The sequence below is a fragment of the Pteropus medius genome, unplaced genomic scaffold (genome assembly GCF_902729225.1).
Source record: "Pteropus medius unplaced genomic scaffold, Ma_sr-lr_union100, whole genome shotgun sequence".
Lineage (NCBI taxonomy): Eukaryota > Metazoa > Chordata > Mammalia > Chiroptera > Pteropodidae > Pteropus > Pteropus medius.
In genome coordinates, this window is record NW_024354886.1 from 1,531,092 (window position 1) to 1,552,823 (window position 21,732).

Below are 21,732 nucleotides of genomic sequence, written 5' to 3' on the forward strand. Positions count from 1 at the left end.
CCTGAGATCCTATTAGGGAGTTTACAAGGTTAAATTTTTTTTTATGGTAATACTAAGACATTATTTGACTTTTTAAGCTCTCCTTTCAGGAGTATACAGCAGAGTTTTCCAGAGGGTAGGTGACATCTGCTATCACAACAGATTGAATGCAGAAGCAGATATGAGAACCCAGCTGTCTTCTATTAAGGCAGATAGTAAAGAGATTTGCAAGACTATAAAACAATTCCACTCTTCCCAATTATTTTTTGTCTTGAAAACATGGTTATTTTTACAAATAAAAACATCATTTACGTTAACATGTAATTGGTCTATTACTGTTATTTAACAATAAATTAATAATTCTTTTTTAAATTTCTCAGTTTAAATTTCTGATATATTAAATATCAGTAATTATAACCCATATTTTTAAAAAAGTTATTTGGTGTCCTCAATCATTTTGTAAAAGAGTCTTGAGATTTAAAAAATTTGAGAAAAACTGATTTAGATTAACAAGCAAACACCTGGGAGGTTCAAGAAATAGAAAATTATTGCCATCCAAATTGGGGAGTGAATTCATTTAAATGGCTTGCTTTCCTATTTACTGGTTGAGAGGATTGGAAAATGAAGAGTATGGAGGGCAGGAAACAAAAACTAGAGGTAAATTTAAAGGATGGACAGAGCAGGCTTGGGTAAGAGAGGGAGAGAGAGGTTTCCAGCACAGAAGGTTAAGGTATCTGGGGAACCAAACACAGAGGAATCCAAAGATGTGAAAAAGATACAAAAACACGATTGAAAGAAAAAGTGGAGTAGAAAGGAAATGAAGGACGGTGTCAGAAAAAGTGCAGATCATAATTGCAAGATGCTTGGGAAAGGTAAGGAAGAGAAGACCGAAGGGTAACAAGAAAGAGCTGAAAATGAAGAAGGGGTATGAGGAGAGAGAGAGAGGGGAAGGGACTGAAACGCCCTGTCCTGTCCTGCCCCAGGACCCGACTCAACACTGCGGAACCCAAAGATAGCCCTGCACACCATGGGGAAGGGCGTAGCTGACCTCGTGAGGGATGTAATCAAGAGGCAGTTTGCTCAGCATATCTTCAGATAATCTGTAAACAATGGCTTCCCGGGTCTCTCCTACTCCGCCTCCACTCTCTTTGGGTTGAATGTTGGTAATGGTTTCCAGAACAGCAGAAGCGGTGTTACTCTGATACCTGATAGAAAGAGGGAACTGTTCAGAATGTAGCAGAGAAATGGACCTTCAGAGAAATTACAAAAGCTAAAATGAAATGACTAATTACTTAAATCAAATCCAGCCCCCGCAAAAGGGGAAATTTTACAATAACCCATAGGAATGAAGGAAACTAGAGATACATTCTATTGCTACGTAATGGGACATCAAGAACATCAAAGAAATGAAAAGCTCTACTTCCTTGGGGAAAGAGAGTCCACAAAGGTACTTGGTAGTCCAAAGCAGTACAATCTTGCTTGTACCTAACCGAAACACCTCATGCTGGATAATAAGCCCACCTTTTATTCTCTCTGGCTTATGGACTAGTCAGAAGAATCCACCATTACAGGACAATTTGTTAGATCAAAGAGCATCACTCATACTTCCTCACTGAATTATAAATTAAGTTTTCTTTGTTTTTTTCCATTTTTTTTCTCACTTTCTCACATGTTTTATGATTTCCAAGATGATCTATTGGCACTCATCTGCTCCACCTGTCTAAAGGTAGCCACTCATCTCTAAAATCCATATGTTCAATAAAGATTTACTCTGTATGAGGCACTGAGCTAGGTGCTAGGATATGGCAGTGAACAGGTCTCTGCCTTCATCCCTTTCTCTGATGAAAGAGGGGGACATTAGTCACTATTATCATAATAAGTGCTTTGGAGAAAAGAACAGGATGCTTTAAGAGACTATCGTCTGTCTGTCTTTCTCTCCCTTTTTCTCATTCCTGCTCTCAGCTCTCTTTGGGTCAACCAGATGCTCTGAGGTATATAAATTTAGTTTTTGTCCCAAAATTGTTGGGCCAACCAGCAGCCTTAACTCACAGATGGTGTGTGTGTATGTGTGCGTGTGTGCGCGCACATGTGTGTGTGTGTGTGGTGTGTGTGTTGAAGGCAATTTACAGTTTAGAAGATCAGGGAAGGTTTCTCTTAAAATATCACGTGTAAGCTGAGACCTGAAGGATGAATAGATCAGCCAAGCAAAGTGGAGTGGAATGGGAGGTTAAGAAAGGACGGACATTCAGTAAGAGGTAAGGCCTGGAGGTGAGAAGGACTTGAGTGAATTTGAGGTACAGAGACAAGGCCAGTGAAGTTAGAGCCAGTGAGCTAGGAGGAGAGATGAGATTGGAGATAAGGCAGGGGACAGACCATGCAGGTCCTAAGGGCTACTTTAAGAATTATGAATATTACCTTAAAGGCAACCAAGGAAGACTTCCCAAGCAAGTGTGTGGCATGACCAGATTTAAATTTTTCTACCTTTCCTGAACTCTTAATTTACTGCCTATTAACATCACATAATTAGATTGTTTTGGGTTACTATTTTGTTTCATTTGTTAATTTTGTCTCTTGTCCAGATGTAAGCTACATCTCCTTTCATAGGCTTTAGAGGCAAATCTAAAAAGTAATTCCACAAATGCTTGAGATTAGCACTTTGTTTTTGTTTTATTTCCTTGGGCATAAGATAAGCCTTTATAATATGGATACATGTATCAAATTTTAAAGGGCAGACCTTTAATCTAGCAACTCTACATCTAAGAATTCATCCCAAAGAGAGAATCAGACATTTCCATTTCTGACACTACAGTGCAATTGCTACTCTGAACAACTCTTCTGAAAATAACTAAAAATACTGGATATGATATGAAAAACATCTTCGTAAACATATTACTGAACTTGCAAGAAACTAAGAAACCCTCAGAATCACACAAAATATAGAGTGAAAGCTGGATGCAGAGAGATATGCCAGACTTTACCCTGGAGGTATCAACTAGTCCTTGCTGTTCTTAAGTTGCTGTGTGGATGGTACAACGTGAGAGGAGGTGAGCCCTATACTCAAGGAGGAAAGTTTAATAGGGAACTCCTACATAAATCTGGGACACCACTAAACTATACATTCAGTATAAAGGTAAAGTAGAAATAAGCCAACCTAGGGGATTGTAGGCAAACTGGTCTAACTTGGCATTGGATAGGGAAAAAAAATCTTGCTTGAGAATTCTTAATTCATCAGGTTTGTGACATTAATTAACATTCATTCATATTGCCTATGTGATTTAAAAAACCTCAAGCGAAAAGTTCATTTTAAGGTGGTCCCAGGAAATCCCATATGGGAGAAGTAGACCCAAATCCTCCCTGGTATAATATGTCCTCACTACAGATCTCAAAGATTCCAACTACTAATTTCAAATAGACGTGAGCTCACATTTAAAAGTTATAAAACTCACAAAGAAGCAAGACACTGTGAGCAAGAATCAGTAGGAACAACAGAAAGCAGAACCAGACCTGCAAAGATCTCAGAATGTGAATTTTCATATGCACATTATAAAATGTTTTCACTATATTGAAGAATTTTAAAAGAAGATTGAAAATGTAAATATAAAACAGGAAACCATAAAATGAATAGCATATTTGAAAAAGAGCCAAATAGAACTTCTGGAAATTAAAAAATAAAATAAAATTTAAAACCCATATTCGTCTTTTATTGATGCTGCAAAAAATTACCACAAAATCAGTTGCTTAAAATGATACAAATGTGTTATCTTCCAGTTGTATAGTTAAGAAATCTGATACAGGTCTCATTGGGCTAAAATCAAGGTGTCAGCAAGGCTGGCTTCCTGTCTGCAAGCTTTTGGGGAAGATTCACATCCTTGCTCATTTGAGTTGTTTGCAGAATTAGCTTTCTTGCAGTTGAAGGACTGAGGGCCCCAATTCCTTTCTGGTTGTCAGGTGAGGGCTTTTCTCAGCTTTTAGAGGCCATCTTCATTCCTTGGCTCATAGCCCCCTTAAAGCCAGCAAAGGCAGTTCAAGTCCCTCTCTTTGAGTCTTTCCTCCTTTTTCTGTTTGATCTCTCTGACCCACTCTTCTGTCTCCCTCTTCCATTTTTAGGCGCTCATATGATTAAATTGGACCCACATGGATAATCTAGGATAACATCCCCATCTCAAGATCCTTAAGCTTAATAACATCTGTAAAATCCTTTTTACCACATAATGTCACTCATAGTTACAGGTTCTGGGGATTAGGATAAGGATATCTTTGGGGGTCCACTAATCTGCCTACTATAACAGCTAACAGTAGATTAATCAGTAGATTAAACAGAGCCAAAGAATTATAAAACTGGAAAATAGATCTGAAAATATTATCTAGAATGCTTCAGAGGGAAAAATAAATAGAAAATATGAAAGAGAGGTTAAGAGACATGTAGGCTAGAGTGATAAGCTCTAATATACATCTCAGAAAGGTTTCGCAAAGATAGAAGAGGGAGAATGAAAAAGAGATAATAAGTGATGAAATAATGACTGAGAATGGATGAAAGGTCTGAATCCTCAAATTCAGGAGACTCAATGCATCTTAGATAGGATAAATAAACAAACAACAAACAAACAAATAGAAATCCATATGTAGACATACCACAATGAAACTGTAGAACCAAAAATCCAAAAAAGAAAAAAACAAAACAAAAAAACCACAAAAAAACAAAAACAAAAACAAACAAACAAAAACCCAAAGAGAATATCTTAAAAGCATCAGAAAGAAATGACAATTAGACTGACAGCTAATCCATTAACAGCAGCAATGGAAACTGGAAGAAAGTAGAACAGTGTATTCTACCTACTAAGATAAAATAACCACAAACATAGAATTGTATTCCAATCAAAATGATCTTTCAAGAATGAGGGCAGCACGAAAGATATGAATAGACATTTCACCAAAGAAGCTATATTAATGGCCAATAATGCATAAACAGATGCTTAACCTCATTATTTATTAGGAAAATGCAGTTAAAACCACCATGAGCTATTGCTTCACACCTACAAGAATGATTATAATAAAAAATAAATAAATAACAATGGTTGGCAAGGATGTGGAGAAATTCGAACCCTCATATATCGGTGGAGGATATTGTAACATGGTACAGCCACTTTGGAAAATAATTTGGCAGGTTCTTACAATGTTAAGGATAGATTAATCATCTGACCTAATAATTACATTCCTAGTTATTTTTCAAGAGAAATAAAAAGATATGTCTATACAAAGATTTGTACATGAATGTTCATAGAAGCATAATTCACAATAGCCAATAAGCGGCCACTACCCAAATGCCCATCAACTGGTGAATGGATAAACAAAATGTGGTCTAGTCATATGTTGGAATACTATTTGGCAATAAAAAAGCAATGAAGTGCTGATACATGCCGCAACATGTGTGAGTTTTGAAAACATTATGCTAAATGAAAGAATCTATACATAAAGACCATATAGTATGTGATTTCAGTTATAGGAAATGTCCGCAAAAGGCAAATCTATGGAGACAGAAAGTAGGCTAGTGGCAGCCTGAGGCTGAAGTGGGAATTGATTACAAATGGGCACAAGGATTCTTTCGGGGTGATTAGATTGTGCACAACTCTTTAAAGTTACTAAAATCACTGAACTGTCTGCTTAAAATGAATGAATATATGATAGGGAAAATATACTTCAATAAAGCTGTTTTTCAAAAAAAGAGGGTAAAATAAGACATTTTCAGACAAGAACAAGAGTTCACCATCAACAGACTTCACTGAAGAAAATTCTAAAGGATACAATTCTGGAAGGAGAATAATTATTCTGATGGAAGGTCTGAGGTATAGAAAAGAATGGATCGATGTATAGGTAAACCTAAATAAATATCATGGTATAAAACAAGAATTATAGGTTTAATTGTGGGGTTAAAAAATAAAACAAGATAAAACTTAAATACTGAACTGTCAAGAGGGGAATGACTATAGTTAAAGTTATCTAAGAGATTTTGATTGAGAGGAAGGTAAAGATATTACTTCCAGGCTTAATTTAAAATGGATGTTAAAATGTTTAGGGTAACCAGTAAAAGAATAGAAACAGAGTTACACAACTTACAAATTAGCAAAGGGGAAAAATGGAGTAAGAAAAGTCAAAAAAGGAGGAAGAAGCAAAACATAAAAATAGTAGTGCCAAAAAAAGCAACATTTTATATTTATTTTTTTATATTTTATACACATATTATAAGTGCTCATACTTGTTTAATATATCTTTTTTAAAAAGACAAGTGTACAAAGATGTATGTACAAGACAATTTATGAGAGGGAAAAAAATGGCGTAGATGATAGAGACTCTGTTCATCCCTCTGGCTACCAAATCAAAGTTGTGACGGAAACGAGGAGCAGCAGCAAGAAAAAATCGCCTGGGATCTACAGGAACAAGACATACAACTAGAGAGAAGTCCAAGAAAGCACCCTGCAATGGCAGAAGGTAGGACAGGGCGAGGACTCGGGGTGACCCGGTCTTGGGCAGCCGAGTGAGACGGAGGCTGCGGCAGCGGCAGATGCCTCTTAAAGGGGCTGTGTCCGCGAGTGGATTTTCTGCAGCAATGGACCTACTCGCTCTGAGCACCAGTGCCGATTCTGCTGCATGCAAGGGGCACCAAGGACTTACAGGGAGACATTGTTGGAATGAAGGCTGAAGCGAGACTCGCTGGGTACAGAACAGAAGTGCTGGTGGTACCCACTGTTCCCTATTGAGCCCTCCCCCAACTTCCAGTGCCCCAGACACAGCCACTATAGCCGTGAAGTCATCAGACTGGATAACAGAGGTTGATCCGCCCAGAGGATTCCCTGAAACCCTGCCTCCCCCAACTCCCAGCCCCACCCAAGCCACATCCAGGTATAACCTCAGCGAGTCAGGTGCTCCTTGCTGAGCAGTGCCTAGACTCACACTGGAGGCAGCTGGCCTCAGTTTCTCTTGTAGCCTTTTGAGGCAACTATAAGCACAGCACCTGTGGATTGCTTGCTGAATCTAGACAGGTGGCCCAGGAGGGGTAGAGGCTTGGGCTAAATTTGGCCTGCAGCTGAACCCCTCTCAAGACTATGCCTCTGGACACCTACTTCACAAATCCACACTAATAAGACCAGGAGACTTAGAAGCTTTGCTTAGTACATAGATACAGACACAGAAAGGCAGCCAAAATGGGAAGACAAAGAAGCAGAAACCACATGACAGAACAGAACAGAGATCCAGATATAATGGAGTCAAGATGCAGAGTTCAAAACACTGGTTATAAAGAGGCTCAATGATCTTTTGGGAACTATAGAGAACTCCGAAAAAGAGATAAAAATGGAGATGGAGATTATAAGAGGGAACCGGTCTGAAATGGAGAACACATTATCTGAGATGAGAAGTATATTAAATGGAATAAACAAAGGAATAAACAAAGTGAATAAAGAACAGGATCACATGCCCTATCTAGAGGACTGGAAAGCCAACCAAGACACTCAAACAGAATGGCAAGAAAAAAGAGGCCAAGATTATAAAGATGATTTAAGGAGGATATGAGACACTATTAAGGCTCCAAATATTTGTCTGATCAGCGTAACAGAAGAAAAATCAAGATGTTGAACTGCTGTTTGAAGAAATAATGATGGAAAACTTCCCTAACCTGGTGAAGGAAATGGACATAAAACCCCAGGAAGCTCAGAGGATTCCAAAAATTAGGGATCCAAAGAGGCCCACACCAAGACACATCATAATTAAAATGCCAAAGGTTAAATACAAAGAAAGAATATTAAAAGCAGCAAGAGAAAAACAAATAATTACATATAAGGGAAAACCCATAAGACTGACAGTTGATTTCTCAAAAGAAATTACACAGGACAGAAGGGCTTGGCAAAAAATATTCGTCAGGACGAAGACCCAGGATATACAACCAAGAATAATTTATCCAGCAAAGCTATCATTTAGAGTTGAAGGACAGATAAAAAGCTTCTCAGTCAAAAATAAGCTAAAGGAATTTATCACCACCAAGCCAGTATTACAGGAAATGTTACAGGAGGGACTTCTTTAAGAAGAAAAAACATGTATCAAAAACAGGAATAAAGAACGGTAACAACTACATTCCTATCAATAAGTATTTTAAAGTGAAAAGAATTAAGTGCTCTAACCAAAAGAGAGAGTGGTTGAAAGGATAAGAAAACATGACCCCTACATATGAAAAGGAAGGGGATGGAAAAAGATATTGCTTTGATGGACCTGGAAGGTAATTAAGTCAGACAGAGAAAGATAAACTCTATATGATTTCACTTACATGTGGAATCTAAGGAATCAAAAGAACAAACTAATCAAAAACAGACTCACAAATATAGAGGACAATTTGGTGTCGGACAGACGGGAGGGGGGTTTGGGGGGGCTGGGAGAATGGGGTGAAAAGGCTAAAGTACAAATTAGTGGATGGTCATGGGGATGGGGAGCACGGCATAGGGAATGCAGTTAGCATTAATACGTTGGCTAGGTGAGGGTCAGGGAATAGAGGGTGCAATTAGGGGGGTCATTTTATGAACTATATAGATGTCTAACCAATGTACTGTATAGTTGAAACTAATTTTTAAAAAAAAGTAACAGTTCATGTAAGTTTAATAAATATTTATTTCAAATCTAAAAAAAAGGAAAAAAAAGACAATTTGTAATAGTATTTATAATAACCCCCGGTAAAGCTCTATAAAAATCTATACGGCCAGTAAAAATGGTGATGTAGCGCTATATTTATTGATAAGATAAGGTTATTGAATTGAGATTTTTGACTAAAGTAGCATGATACAAAAAAAAACCAGGTATTGTATGATCTAATTTTTTGTTGATAATGCTGTGCATTTAGGCATAGCAAAAACCTAAAACTGTATTTTGACAGTGGGTTTTTTGCATGATGTTTTGCTTCAATTATTATTTTCTATTTTCTGTCTTGCTTATTTTTCTCAATTAGAAAGTATGATTTTTATAATAAAGAGGACTAAAACCATTTACATTTTGAAAAATAAGGGGGGAAAAAAAATAATCCCCCAGAAGTGAAGCCCACAACAAGTGTCAAGAACTCAACAGAGATGAATTAGTGACAGATGTTTCGAGTTCATTGAAATTCATCTTACAAATTCCTACTAATCTTTATGCCCTGCCAGAAAGGTCCCCTACCCCTCCCCTTCCGCCTTTTTCTCACAGCATATGGAATGAGAGAATCGTACCTCTCTCTCTTCATCCCTAAGTGTGCATTAAACAACCTTTTGTGGAAATGACCCCACTAACTGGCAGAATCCCAAGGAGCTACTGCTAAAGTTATCTAGGCTTCTTTGCTCATAAAAAAGCTGCATTTTGTGCAAACCAGAAAGGAGGGATCCTATTCAGCTGACCTTTGATTCATTAAGGAAATCAGCTGAAGAGTGGAGGAGATGCTTCCATCCTCAGCATTTTTATTCGATTATCAGGTAGAATACCACATCCGGACCCAAACCCACATGTGCAAACAACGGCATCTTTTCCAAAGATGCACCCACCATCACACTGGACTTTCAGTCGGATGATGTACGGTGACTATGAGGGTCCTGTGTCAGACCTAGTAAATGCTTGTAACCCGAATAGAGCTGGAGAAGTGATGCCCAACATTACCTCTAAACATAAGAATTTCACAAAAAAAAGGCTAGTAAGGTAAAAACTGATTTTTAATAAATTAAAATTGGTTTTGTATAATTTTATATAAAATTTTAGCTTATTCTTTTTATTAATTTTTTGGTGAGCAACTTCTAGTCAGATGTTGGTGTTTTAAAATACCTTGAAGGACATTTATGTAAAAAGTTGAAAGATGAGTATATCAAACACATGCACAATTGAACATATGAACAGAAAACAAAACATTCTAGTATAATGGCATAAAAGGCACTAGCAATCCATTACTGATTTTTGAAGTATGGCACTATTGCAGTTTTTAAAAGTCATATAAAGTATAAGAAAAATACAAATAATTCTAAGGCGGGGGGGGAATCTTATGGATACAACTGACATGGCAGCAAAATGAAGTTATTAAAAGTCAAGGATCCACATGTTATTATGTAACAGAAATTTATTCAGAAACTTAAATGTGTATGTGACTCATATTACTCCATAATCTCATTCTAGCATTATACTCTAGCATACAGTAAAGACAGAATATGTGGGTGAACCGCTATCTTAGGGAAGGTGTAGGTGTCACCACTGCTGACGTCGTACGGGTATTGTTAAATCTCCGACTTTATTATGAATTCCATGTATCCACATTTCCACTGGCTCCTAAGAGCTCCGTTTCTTTAATCAAACAAATCCCAAGCCTAACTTGCTGTTTTAATCCTCCCCTTTTCCTCACCCGAACTGCTCTTTGTCCCATCTCCTTCAGTGTCTTCCCTCAGCTGCCCAAACTATAAACTTCAGAGATGGCCTCCTCCTTGATGTCACTCTCCAGCTCTCCTTGGTCTCCAAGCCCTATTTCCAAATCACATCTAGAAATTTCCAGCATCTTCATCCTCACTGCCATTAGATCTGCCCCAAGCCCTTTCACATGATGCCCCAAATCTTGAAAGTCCAGTTTCTGCCTTGGCAGCAGCATCACAGTTAAGTTACTTTTTTCTTCAAGTCCCTCTCTGACCAGGCTCTGAGTATATTGGACTTGGTCCCCCAAACACACCACACACTTTTATATCTCTGTGCCCTGTCTTGGATCCCTTCTTGTATGTGCCCTAATCTGTGTCTTATTTATTTTTTTTTCATCATTCCAAAGTGTCTTATTATATATTTTCAACTGTATATATTTAAGGTGTACAACTTGATGGTTTGATATACATATACATCCTTACTACTCATTATCTTCCTCTTTCCTTGCATTCTGTCCTTCTGGCCCCCTCCCAGTGCATAACTTCCTCCCCAACCCCTTTCTAACCTGAGATTTCCTGCACATCCATTAAGGCACAACTCGGAGGTGGCCTCTTCCAACAGCTTACTTTGATCCCTAAGTTGGAATTTATTGCAGAAAAGGAGGGGTTACCTTTGTTCTCATAGCAATGTGCATATGTGTGCCCTGATTTTAGAGTTTACCATATTGTGTTACATAACTACTTGCCATCCATTGCTTTCCTCTAAAACATGACGAACTCCGAGGGCAAGAACAACATATCATTAATCCCCAAGCTGGCTAGAAAGTAAATTCTTAATAAATATTTACTTGTTGAATTGAAATCCATTGGCTTGAATTTTATTAAACCTCGAATATAAAGAACAATTCTCCAATATTTAAAGAGCATGAAAATTTAATTGTTTTTTTCTTCTTATGGTATAAGTACTTTATCATTACTATTTGTCTATCTTTAAAGGTTAAAGAGAAGGAAACCACAGTAAATTTCCATTCATACTAAAAATCAGAGTTCATTCTTCCTCCCTGTTCTAATTACACATAAAAAGGGGAAAGACCCCATATCTGGGATTCTCAGGCGCTCTCTTGGCTCACCTCCAGCTAGAATTCTCTTTGGAAACGCTCTGCACCAGTGGCTGGTTGCCAACAGCACACACTGCTGCAGACATCACCATCGTGCCCTTGGCTGGCACTGGCCACATTCACCAGCACCTCGGGGAGGGGCCAGTGGAGATGATGCTGCTGCCAGATCTTACCTAAGAAATCACTCTCACAGTGGGTCATTTATTATTTACGAGGTGATCTGAAAACAGTCCTCGAGACATGGATGTAGAGAAGAATCCCTAAAAAGCTGACCCATTTTACACAAGAGCTGGACGAGCTCTCCAGATCACCTCCCCACCCCACATTAGACACAGAATGTCAGGTTTGTACAACTTACATGTCTTTTTCCACGATGTGATTTTATATTTGCAAAGACAGAAAAGGCAGAAGCCTATTTAAGCTAACTATAATGAAGATCTGCAAACGTTTCTAGATGCCTCAAAACCCAAGGGCTTTCAGAGAAACGGTTCCCATAAATAAATGTTCTGAGATGAGGAATGAGAACTACAATAATTCATTAGCTTTGGTCCTGAGTTAATTTTGGAAGAAATTTCTCCTTGGACTGAATGTGGGAAGGTCATCTTGGTCTTGTAGCCTGATGGTTGTGGGGAGCCGTCTAGGTCACCTCTGTTGGGTGGTCATGGATAATATAAATGCAAAACAATTGAAAAACAGAACTGTCTAGAAAATAACTAACTAACCATCTAATGATCTATTAGTGCACTATCATATCCAAATTAGCCCAGATTTATATACATCTTTGCACATGAACATACTTTTTTTAAAAAAAATCTGAAACTCTAATGGGTGAGCTAATACTAAAAGGAATACAATTAAATTTAAACTGCATAGAAATGAATATGAAAGTTGTAATAAGACTTTTGATAAATTTCAGAAGGTAGAAAAATATGCATAACCGCTAATGAGAAAAGGAGTGAAAAATAAATAACTGTTTTTGACATTGAGATAGTTGAATATGCAATGTCCTTGGGACCTTGTAAATCTAGACAGTAAAATGTGATTATGCTATGCATTTTTATGATTCCTGTCGCCAAGGTACCTAAGCTCTTGGGAGAGATTTTACTTATTTTAAAGCATTTATTCAGCTTGATTCACACCCCTGTGCTTCAGGGATTCTGCATTCTTAAGCGAGAGAGAGACTTATACATTCTCCTTTCCCAAACCTCCCTCTGCTCTCAGGTTTGTGGATGCTAACGTCAGAGTGCAGATTCTGATAAGCGAGGACACAGATTACAGCTCCTGAGCCTATCTGGAACCAAGAGTGCTGTCGAATGACGCAGACAGTCAGATAAATTAATAAGGATTCCTCTAGCTGGGGACATTCAGATAGATTTAGCCAGCGTATCTCAGAGGGTCACCCCCTCTCGTGTCTTCAACTGCTATCTGCACACATGCACTCAAATCTCTCACCTGGGCTCCAGTCCACGTTTCTCACCCCACTCAGATACATCCCTCTGTCTTTCCTTACTCAACACACTCCTAGACAGGACTCTAACTCCTCAAACACACTCCTGTTCCCAATTCCTCCACAATCCTAGCTCCCAGATCAGAAATAACATGGAAATCTTTCATTACTTCCTTCATTTCACACGGAACTTGGAGAGTTACATCTTGCTGGAGTGGGAAGGGTGTATGTATACTTGAGAGAAAGAGACTGGGGTAGGTTTTAGCTGGTAAGCTGCGTTTGTTATTGCTTAGTGCCTCCTGGCGGCTGGTGAGGCAACAGCGAGGGATTGGAGTACAGCAGTCCAAGAAGGCTCGATTGCCAGGAAGAGTGAAGCTAGGATTCCAGTTGCCAGGTATTTCAGAGCCCAGAGGAAAGAAGAATCAAACCTAGGACAAAGCTCACCCAGAGGCGGAGGAAATGACCAAGCGTGGAGCTGCAGAACAGAGCCTACTGCCTGAGCAGGAACCAGAAAGGGGCCAAGGTCTCTGGGAAGATGAGAGCAGGAGTGAATGGGAAAGAGCCTATGACAGACCAAGTGGGAAGAATGAAGAGAGAGCAGGAGGGGCGAGCCGCAGGTCTTTCAGGCCGGCTAGTTAGCTGTCTCTAAGAGAAATAATCCTCCATTTGAGGCAAAGGTCCAGTACTTTTTACTTGGTCTCACTCAGTGTGATAAGAGATTGCAAGATCTTGACACTCTGTTTTGAGAAAAGACAGTTTACGGCATCTATAGCAAGCCTGCTGGCGATGGCCTATAAGCCTGTGGACAGAGTTGTAAAGAGAGATTTGCCAAAAGACGAAGAAGGTCGGCTGTGCCCTCTCTACCCAGCAGGTAGCAGTAATGAATAAATGAAAACTGTAGAAGGTTCTCAGCCATAGCTCTAATTCATTAAATTTTATCAGTTCTCTCTTGGGATTTGTCCTGCAGCTTCACTCATCATCCTTAATCTCGGCCTGGATCATTACACACAGTCTCCACGATGGTCTATTAGTCCAAGTAGCCCTCAAATGTAGGAAAATGGGCTCAATTTCACTCAAAATAAGAGAAAAAAAATTTAAACTATGCTAAGATTCCATTTCTCACTTGTCATACTGCGGAAAATTTTAAACTTCACCAATACTCTGTTGATGAAACTGTGAAGAAACAGGCACTTTCACGTTGTTGTCGAGTGCAAAATAGCACAGTCGATGTAAGGGAATTTGACAATATCCAATAATCCTTGATCACTTAGCAATCCCACTCATAGCAATTTACCCTGAAAATACATCTCCAACAATATGAGAAACCGTAAGCATGAGGTTATTAATTGAGGAATTATTTGGGAAACCAAAAGTATTGGAAACAACCCTCAATGCGCATCCACAAAAAAATGGATAAACTATGATACATATAAACAATGGAGGAATATGCTGCTGTAAAAAAAAAGAAGAAGATATCTATGAATTATAGGTTACACTGTTAAGGGAAAGAGGCAAGACACACACACACACACACACACATATAGTATGGCAACTTTGTATTTGAAAGAAAGGTAATAAGAATATATATGTATATATGTATGTATGTATGAGCAAAAAGAAACAGGGAAGCTAAACCAGAAACCAATGCATTCGGTTGCCCATAAAGAAAGGGGAAAATGGGTTGGAAAAGAAATATCTCTAAGAACACTTTATACTTAGCTGTGACTTTTGAGCTCTATTTAAAACAATCAACGAATATGGGGAAAAAAACTAAAATGTAATACAAATAGAAATGAATGTGCCTGTGTGTCAGGTGATGGCACAACCACACAGAAAAAAAAATCAGGGTGACTTTTGAACATAGCCCTCCTTGCACCCTCAGTGGGATCTATTCTAAGGGCAAAAAGAACAGCAAAGAAATCTTGACCTAACTTACTACACTTGTGGGTAGTGATATCAGTGGAGTTATTTGGAGCAAGTGAGTGAATATACTGAAGTTTCTGGGAACTGGAATTCTCAATATGGGAGAAGGAGATGTCAATATGCAATGAGGGAAGACAAGGAAGAGGCCTGAGGTGTATAATTTGAATTGGAGTTATTAGTATTAGCTTATAATGTTTTTAAAAAATACATATTTCCTAGCTCTGTCCACTGAGAGGGCCACGAGCACACACACACGTGCGCACGCACACACACACACACACACACTCACTCACACAGAAATAGATGTGGTTTTATATGGATATAGCTGTAGATATACAAATATACAGAGGTACAAATATAGAAAAAAGAAAAAGCAAATAGAACAAAATGTTAACAGTCAGTGAATCTAGGTGAAGGGTATATGAATGTTCAGTGTACTTGCAGTTTTTCTGAGGGTTTGTGATAGTTCAAAATAAAAGTTGAGGGAAAAAATACTTTGTCTCAATCACTGCCTCCCATCTGATTACATTTCAGCTGCCCTTCTTTGGACTTTTCTAGCTCTGATTTATCTCTCTTGAGAGCTGATAACCAAAACTGCCTGTGGTAATCCAGACGTAGGCGTGCCATCCCGTAAATCAGGGTGAGATGGTGGTGACCCTGTTTTACATACTCTTCGGTAGGATGCGGTAGCACCGACAGGATCAGATTTCTAGGAACTGACTCTCATGACTCCTCAGGCTCTTACCAAGGATGGAGTCAAAGTTCAGAGCCCTCATACGTGAACCACTTCAACTGCTAATTTATAAGGGACATTAAAACTTGTTGGCTATTTTTCTGCCCACTCACACATATGAACTCATGAGATCTTTCTATAGACTATCTCCAGGCATTAGATTCTTCACAATGTAGAAGTTAGTATCACTGACGCAATCAACAACTATTCCCCGAGCATCGGGCACTGGTTAGCACTGAAGGAACAGTAGTGAAAATAGACCAAAGTTTCAACATAACAGAGTTTGTGTTCAGGGATGGCGGATAGATGAGAGCAAATGAGTAAGTAAATACAGAGTATTTGAGTTGGTGATAAAATCTACAGAACAAAGCAGGCAAGAAGGACAAAGACTGAGGTGGCAGTTGGGGAGTGGTTTGCCAGTTTTTAAATAGGACAGCCAGGGAAGGCTTCTTTGCAAAGGTGACATTTAAGCAAACACTGGAGAGATGAAAAGGTAAGCCACAGTGATATCTGGGGGGAAGAACTTGCCCGGAAGTGCAAGTATCCTGTGGTGGGAGGCATCTGGGCTGTCTGAAAAACAGTAAGCTAGCAGGAGCTAGAGCTAGGTGGCCACAAGTAAGGGAGAAGGCAGAAGGAGACCAGGCTGAGAGGTGGGGGCAGATGGAATTATTTGGCCTTGTAGGTCACCTCTAGGTCACTCTTGGCCTTTGACCTTGACTTGAAGTGAGACAGAAGCCTTGGGAGGGTTCTGGGCAGAGGAGTGATGTGATCTGACTCACATTTTTAAAGTCTTCACTAAAGCAAAACTATTTCTCTGTGTTTTCTCTTTCAGATAATGTTTAAGTTGATTCTCAAATGGGTCCCTGAGGAAGCCTTTTTATTTCTTCACTTTTTTCCTGTCTCCAGCTAACATGACAGCCATTAGTCTTCAAATAACAGCTAGAGCTACCACCAAAGAGCCATCATAATTCTGTCATGGGGTCTGAAAGGAGTAATAGCCATTGGTGGGTCTCTGGACTCACACCCACATCTTCGAAGATGTAAATAACATGAGATTAGAGGAAATGGAGAAGTTAGAATCAATGTGGGTGACAAAGAGCCCAAGAAGCCAAGACTTATGCAAGGGTCAAGATGCATGCTCAGGGGTGGAGAGACAATACGATGGGAGCACACTGGGACTCTGGAGCTGCCTAGCAGGGTAGAGAACCAGATGAGAATATCCAATGCCCCATCACAGAGTTGTTAAAATTGTAACAGCAGGTGAGTAATTGGGAGAGGCATGCCACAGTCCTCATTACAGCTTAGAATCTGCCAGAGGAGTCTTGGTTTCTTTCCATTCCCTGAAACTACTCTCCTGGGCATAAACTTTGTGGTGTTTTGTCAGTGGGCCAGAGGCAATGACCATCCAGAGGAGAATCTGAGCTGGGCCTTCTTGGAGCCCTCTCTGTGGAGCTAGGTGGTCCTATTCTCAGGTGGGGGCCTGTAGAGAGACGAAAGGTAAGACCTCATCCAAAGGAAGGGTCCTAGAAGGGGCTTGGGACCTGCACACATTTCTTGTCTCTTCACTCATTGCCTCTTACCTCACGCTGAGCTGTGACTCCCCCCACCCCCATCCCAGCCTTTCCTCCCAGACTCTGCGTCTGTGCCTTGTGCTCACACTGTGTTGTGCCCACCATGGGCAGTTTATGACAGAAGGCTGCAGGTAAACAAATAAGGGAGAGGGATCATGAAAGAGAGGATCAAGCAGAAATAAAATTCCTCCTCCTCCTCTCTCTACCCGTTCCTGACTTTTTAGATTCTATCTATAACTATTATTTGTAATGGATTTTTTTTTTTTTGAGGTAAGAGACAAAGAGCTGGGAGATGACTGTCCTGTCAATGGAGAGCATCAGTACCAATAACGCGACAGCACAGAGGTAATCGACGCATAAATCAGAGCTTTAACGTTGTCATAAACTCCAGAGCATCAGGATTTAGTGAGGGGAGAACAGCCAAGATATGACAAAGTTGTAACTGGGAGACAGGAAGTGACATTATTTTTCACAATAAAATAAAAAGAAGGGAAAGGAGAGAGATTAAGAGAGAAAATGAAATGAACAGTCTTCCCCAAGCTGAGTTACAAATGACTCCTTCAAATTAAAAAATGCCATGAACTTACGTGATATCAGCATTAGGGTGAAGCCCAAAGACTTCGGGATTATCTAGGGAGGGCAGTGACTGGATGTATTCAAAATACTGGTCCAAGGTTTTGCACAAGGGGATTTTATATCCAGTATAAAAACAGAATGACGGTTCAAACATCTTCTCACTGAACCAGACCTATATGGGAGAGAAAATAGAAGAAATAAAATCGATAAACATCTATTGAAAACTGCCACTGTAAAAGAGGAAGGGTCACCTTATTCCCATTTTAATAGTTTTTCATCGAGGTTGAAAGCACCTAAACAAAACCACCAGTAGAATAATTAGAACATGGATGAATAAAAAGAGAAAAGCCATAACACACAAAAAAATGAAGCCCAGGCCTCTGTTTAGCACGAAAGGAGGTATTTGCTAAGAGTGGAGAGAAGGGAGGCAGCCTTGCAAGCCTATTCTCTCTCTGCCCTAGGAACTTGATGACCCTCGGTCCTACTTTTGAAGAGGAGTGGGAACACCCCGCAGAGTGATGAGGCAACATCCACACACACGAGAGAGCACCTGGCATTTTCATTGGAGGCAGGGCTCATGTCAGGGGGCTCAGCTTGTACTCACTGCGGCTCACAAGGCCAGGAACACTTACAAACATCTGCCCTCCCACCCTGAGAGTGAGGGCTCCCTCTGTTAATTAAGTTCTGTCCCTGGCCACACGAAGCAAATGTATCCAATCATCTTATTGTTTGCCTTAAGGACAGCCTTTTCTCATTCCATATGAACTGATTATCTGCAATGCAACAGTGAGGGAACAAACATATACTCGGTGTGAATAGGCTTATTCTGAAGAAGAAAAACAATGCGGAATGCCTATGAGCCAGATTCGAGGCGATGACTTGGGTATCTAACAGAACAATTTTCCCAGTTGGAAGAGAAATAATGGGAAGACAGGAAGAGCAAAAATGCAGGCAGGATGTCTGAATCACTCGGAGGACTCAATGTGGAAAGAGATGGGGATTGTGTCTTACTCTGGTTAATCACACTTTCTTTAGTATCTTTCCTCCATATCCTTCTTCCAGTTCTTTTTAGGTGCAGTGATTGCTCCGAATATGAAATACCCTGTGTACCGGTTCTGTCTTTTGCTTTACACGCCACGCTTCTATCCTACTCAACTCCTGTGCACGAGGCACTGAGCTTAGAATGGGAACAGAAAACAAAGATGAGACACACACAGTCCTTTCCTCCGGGGAGCTTGTGACCCAATAGAGGGATAAGCCAATTACATAATAGCCACAATACAAAGTACATTAAGGTAAGAGCCAGAGGAAATAAAAATAAGCGAAGTACTGAGAAGGCGTAACACAGGGAGAAAGAATAGCCAGGTGGATGTTAGGTAAGGCTTCGTCTAGGAGGTGATTTTGGAGATAAATCTTGAAGGACAGGATTTTGACAGCGGAACTTGTGATTGAGGAGACCACACGAGCAAAGGCATATAGAATAACTCATGCAAAAATATGAGGCGGGTTGGGGAAATGATGATGTCTAGAGTAAATATCACGTGTTGGTAAGAGATAGGTCATGAAAGGTAAAGTGAGGTCATATTATGAATGACTATGGATGTCAGGGTGAGGACTGGTAGTAATTTAAGAAATGGGAAGCAGTTAAAAGCTATTAAAAAGAACAGTCATTCGTCAGAAAGATTACGTGTTTGGTGACATGGATCATTAGCAAGGTGAAGGCACATAAACGACAGATGACCACAGCAAGTTGTGTTGCTAGCTGACACATCATCCACCTTCCTCCACAAACAGCTTCAAGAAAAACTTGCAAGAGTAAGTACAGATTGAAATAAAAATCAGTTTTATGGTCAACCCTCAGTTTACCAAGATACCCTAAAAGCTTAAGCTTTTAAATTTGTTCAGGTTTTAATTTTGTCAAGGTTTTAATTTTGTTTAGGGGGAAAAAAATCATTGAAGCAGAGAATTACCAATATAGATTCTAATACGAGGAATTCAGATGACTATAAAACACTCACATATCTGATTTTCTCTCACTGAGGCAATGTATATTGTATCTTTAACATGTAAAAATGTTAAGAAGAGTTTGAGTTTGGTTGGTTATTTTTATACTATTCATCCTTGATGTAAAAGCCATAATTGCTAAGGAATAATGTTCTCTGGAAAATGTTTACCAATGTGATATATGTGGATTTGACTGGGCACAGAGAGAAAGATGAACACTTCATCAATTTTCAATTGTCTGTCTTAATGGAAGAGATGAGAAAACTCAAATTATGTTCATTTTCCAATCACTTATTTGGGGCTTGAAAGCACTGTGCCCTCAGAGAAAGAGGCAGGAAAATTATATCCAGTGTTTTCTTTGAGGAGGGGCGGTAGGGAGAGGCCCTGGGCATGGGCAGCTCATCCATACAGAAGATTCACAGACCACTGAGGGTTGACTGCTGTTCTACTCTGGACTACAAGCAGATTGCCAGTCAATTTGGTTGGGTTTTAGTTTTAGTTTTGTTTTGTTAGCTGATTCTTTGCAGCAGCCTGGCTCTATACTTCCCCCTCCCTCTGCTTAAGTTTGGCTTACCTATCGCAAACAACAAATATTCTTGTTTAAAAGGAAAATGCAGTAAAATGGGTTTCCATGCTTTTTTCTCCCCAAATTCACTTACTCTAGCAAAGCAATTAAGTAGACGTTTATCAAAGTCATCTGTCACTCTGCCTCCATATTGTACTTCTCCAATCATGTACCGAACTGTACTCCATGATACACCCTTTATCAAAAACAAAAAAAGAATTCTTCATTGTCAATCCAAATATTTCAGGTCCATCCTAGATGAAAGGTCTAGAAAAGGAAGCACAAAGCTAGCTGAATTTCAAACTACTCATTATGTTATATTAATAACTCTTTTGCTATTACATGGCTGGAACTGCTATGGTTTGTTCACCAAAGAAAAATCTACAACATTAACATCAGTAAATATATTGTTCACTGATTACTTAAAAAGGAGGGAAAAAAACCCTTATTTTTCACTCTGTGGATATAATCACCTATAATGCTCATTACAGTAATGCCAAGTTGTTAGAGAAGAAAAAAGTCGTGTTCAGGGAAGAAAGGAGAAAAATCAAGTAAGCAGCGTTTTAATATGCTTTTTGAGTAATGTCTTCTGAATCATTATGAGGACAACTAGAAAATTACTCATTCACAAGATTTCTCTGTAGTGATATCTTTTTGTGTCTCATCCGTGAGCTACAACTACAGCAAAGTATTTATTAATTTCCATAGCAACTTTATACTAGCATTTTACATATTAATAGTTTTTTTTAAAACATTTTAATACATTTGAGGTAGGAGAAGTAACGATGCTTGATTTTTCTTTCTCTTGGTTATAATTTTACTTTTCAGTTTTGTTGCCTTTCAAAGGAACTATTTCAAGATAACTGTTATTTGTATATACCAAAACGATAATCACAGAATATGAACCCATGCGATATAATTTTTCATCAAAATGTCATACTCAACCTATTACCCCTTTGTAACTTCAAGGAAAAATAATGAGTTGATTCTAGGTTTCCCACCTGCCCACATAAAGACTCATCAGAGCTTACCCATCACCACTCTGATTCTACAGCATCTATAATTATCTTCAAGATCTACTAGGAGGAGAGAGGGAGGGAGAGACAGTAGGAAACTGGCATTTACTGAGCCCTTATTATATACCATATACTGCACTTTCACAAATGCTAACTCATTTATTCCTTACAGAAAACATGGCCATTTTATAATTAAGGAAAAAGGCTCTGAGGGGCTCATAAACTTGCTCAAGATCATAGAGAAAACAGATTTCCGACACTTTATAACACAAAGTTGTCCTTTGTGAGAGGACAATGGGTTTGTGTTCTTAGTTCTGTGATCTTGAAGAAGTCCCTTATTCCTTCTTAGCTATTACCTCATCAGTAAAACGGGGATAATAGTAACGTCTTCTGTATCTACCTG

At 39.2% G+C, this 21,732-nt stretch overlaps 1 protein-coding gene across 2 annotated transcripts in view; it reads right to left on the reverse strand.

The window, feature by feature from the left end:
* The window catches only part of DNAH8 (dynein axonemal heavy chain 8), a 310,080-nt gene that overhangs the window by 23,729 nt on the left and 264,619 nt on the right, over positions 1 to 21,732 (reverse strand). For both annotated transcript variants that reach the window (XM_039856088.1, XM_039856089.1), the window contains 3 exons: positions 20,408 to 20,509; positions 17,756 to 17,916; positions 1,028 to 1,184 (listed from right to left, as the gene is read on the reverse strand). In XM_039856088.1, the coding sequence (XP_039712022.1) occupies positions 1,028 to 1,184; positions 17,756 to 17,916; positions 20,408 to 20,509 (420 nt within the window). The remainder of the gene's footprint in view (positions 1 to 1,027; positions 1,185 to 17,755; positions 17,917 to 20,407; positions 20,510 to 21,732) is intronic.